The 2,860-nt window shown below is 42.2% G+C and overlaps 1 protein-coding gene across 1 annotated transcript; it reads left to right on the top strand.

The window, feature by feature from the left end:
* The first annotated feature begins 1,339 nt into the window (after positions 1-1,339).
* Positions 1,340-2,170, top strand: LOC121293389 (probable G-protein coupled receptor 139). The gene has a single exon (XM_041216422.1). The coding sequence runs from the start codon at positions 1,340-1,342 to the stop codon at positions 2,168-2,170; it is 831 nt and encodes a 276-aa protein (XP_041072356.1).
* Positions 2,171-2,860: the final 690 nt, after the last annotated feature.

Below are 2,860 nucleotides of genomic sequence, written 5' to 3'. Positions count from 1 at the left end.
TGTCTCTCAAAATCTTGTACACATCGATCAGGTCGCCTTTCAGTCTTCTCTGCTCCAATGAAAACAACTGAAGTCTATTAAACATCTCTACATAGGTTAAATATTTCATCCCAGGCAACATCCTGGTGAATCTCCTCTGCACCCCCTCCAGTGTAATCATATCCTTCCTATAATGTGGCGATCAGAACTGCACACAGTACTCCAGCTGTGGCCCCAACTGTTCATTACAACTCCAACATGTCCTGCCTAATTTTTGTAATCTATGCCTCGATTGATAAAGGCAAGTACCCCATATGGCTTTTTTACCACCCCACTAACCTACCCCTCCGCCTTCAGACATCTATGGATGCACACGCCAAGGTCCCTTTGTCCCTCTGAACTTCTTAGTGTCATGCCGTTCATTGAATGCTTCCTTGTCAAATTACTCCTTTCCAAGTGAATCACCTCACACTGTTCATCGGTATGATCACTCGATTTTGCCCCGGTCTCGGTGTATATGATACTCATACACTCATAACAAACGCCTTTGTCTCAGACTAAACTATCAGAAAGGATGCATGGCTGCTCTCCCAAATACTTGCCTCCGTGAAAATGAGGACTTAAAAACTCAAAGATGGGTTTTATTGCATTCAAAACAGAAAATCTCTTTCTCTCTTTAAAAATACAGTCAAGCCTGTTGAACATTTATAGAACGCCCTCTTCATGTTTACCTCTGATGTCCATGTCTTAACTCACTCCACCCTATACTGCCTGTGCACGTTGGCCTCTGCTTGTTCTCACTCAATTAAGGCCTTGATTTTAAAATCATTGCAAATGTTTGCAAATCCTTCCATGAAATCACCGCTCCCTATTCCTGCATTCCACCCCAGATCCACATCCATCCAAGGTCAATGTGCTATACTAATTCTGCCCTCGTCTCCAACGTCTATTTGAAACACAGCACGTTGTTTTGCGTTGGCTAGGTCATAATCTCTGGAATTAGATCCTTGTCCCTCTCTGCTCTTCGCCCACTGTTTCCCCCATTAATCCACTCTTTAAAACTTACCTCTATGTCCTAGCCTGGTCCACAGCTCGCCTATAATGCTGTCGTATCTTTGGCATTTCAGAATTCCGTTTCATTTCATTTATACCTTAATTCCAGAAAAGAATGTGCCATATTCCAAATTTATGATGTAACAGTGCTGTACATTTTAAAAATAAACACTAGAACTGTTGTGGTCGCTCTCAGTCTCCCCCCTTGTTTCCCTTTGTCACTCCTTCAGTCAACTTAGTGGCGATTCTGATCCTAGCACGAGGAAGGTGCGGCCTCACCCGATGTATCACTTGGTACCTGATGTCCATGGCGGTGACGGATCTATTGGTGATTATCACTGGAGTAATAGTGAATCGGATTGGTGGATTTTATCTTCGCAGCAGTTTTTTGTTCCACACTCCGCTGTGCTGCCTCAGTAATGCATTAGTTTATGCAGCCAGGGACTGTTCTGTCTGGTTAACTGTCGCTTTCACCTTTGATAGGTTTGTGGCGATTTGTTGCCCAAACCTGAAAAGAAAATATTGTACCAAAGACAGTGCCACAAGGGTTATAACTATCATATGCTCCCTGTGTTGTTTAAAAAATATCCCCTGGTACTTTGTGTATGAACCTTTATATATAATGAACAACGTGCCGTGGTTCTGCAGTATCAAATTATTTTTCTACTCTTCACCCCTATGGGCAGCTTTTCACTGGATTGATCGTATTTTAACCCCTAGTATACCGTTCGTCCTGATTTTGCTGTTCAATAGTATGACTGTCGGACACATTCTGGTGGCTAGTCGAGTCCGCAGGCGACTCTGGGTCAAAAGCGCTGTAGAGAATCAGAGTGACCCAGAGATGGAGAATCGGAGAAAGTCCATCGTTTTACTCTTCACCATTTCGGGATGTTTCATCTTACTATGGATGGTCTACCTTGTAGAATTTCTTTACATACGAATTACAAACGATTATTATTTTGCCGGCTCCAATATTGATGATCCGAAATTTATTCTGCAGGAAAGTGGAAATGTCCTCCAACTCTTGAGCTGCTGCACTAACACGTTTATTTATACCGTGACCCAGAGTAAATTCAGAGAAGAATTACAGAATGGTTTTAAAATTTTATTCAGAATACTTGCGAAAGTCGTTCAATAATTAATGTAATAAATCGCAAAAGAAATATGCTTAATGCTCCAATTTGACTTTTAGCACGCTTCTGAACATTTTGAATGAACAGGTTTGCACATTTCTGATAAGAGGAAATAAGTAGAAGTGAGATGTTGGCCCTGCATCACCACCAGTTTCCCTTTGTCAAATTTACGTTTACATTATTGGTATTTCGGATCCTGTCAAGAGAAAGTTGCGGCGTGTCCTGCTGTCCCACTTGGTGTCTAATTTCTACAACGGAACTTGATAGTTTCTCTACCCCAGACTATTACTTGATTTCCTGGCCTTTGCAAGCATTCATAATTGGTAGCTCCATCAGGCTGTGATTCTTGTTCAGTGCTCTGAACCAGAGCTAGCGTCAGGGGCCAATGTCAGCCTTTGAGTTAGGATCAGGCAAAGCTTTTGATCTCAAGTTGCACCCGGCAGTGCTGGCAAACCCAGAGAAACGTTTTCAGTATTCTGACATTTTAACGATTGAGCTGAGGGTTTATTGCAAGCAGCTGAACGTGCAACGGTTTATTGTTTGTGAACAGGACAGTCTCTTTTCCGGTATCACACATTATTCTCATCCAACGCTTGTCCATCATTGATCACCACGCTGTTGTCACACTCTCAGACACGATTAGCTGATACTGACATTTTCTCAAGGTCATGTTGAATTATGTTTATTTTTGCATG

This window comes from Carcharodon carcharias, chromosome 21 (assembly GCF_017639515.1).
Source record: "Carcharodon carcharias isolate sCarCar2 chromosome 21, sCarCar2.pri, whole genome shotgun sequence".
In the NCBI taxonomy this organism is placed as follows: domain Eukaryota; kingdom Metazoa; phylum Chordata; class Chondrichthyes; order Lamniformes; family Lamnidae; genus Carcharodon; species Carcharodon carcharias.
This window is presented reverse-complemented; position numbering and strand designations above follow the sequence as displayed.

What these genes read in the sequence shown, in the direction of transcription:
- LOC121293389 (XM_041216422.1), top strand. Translation starts at nt 1,340, where the DNA reads ATGGCGGTGACGGATCTATTGGTGATTATCACTGGAGTAATAGTGAAT.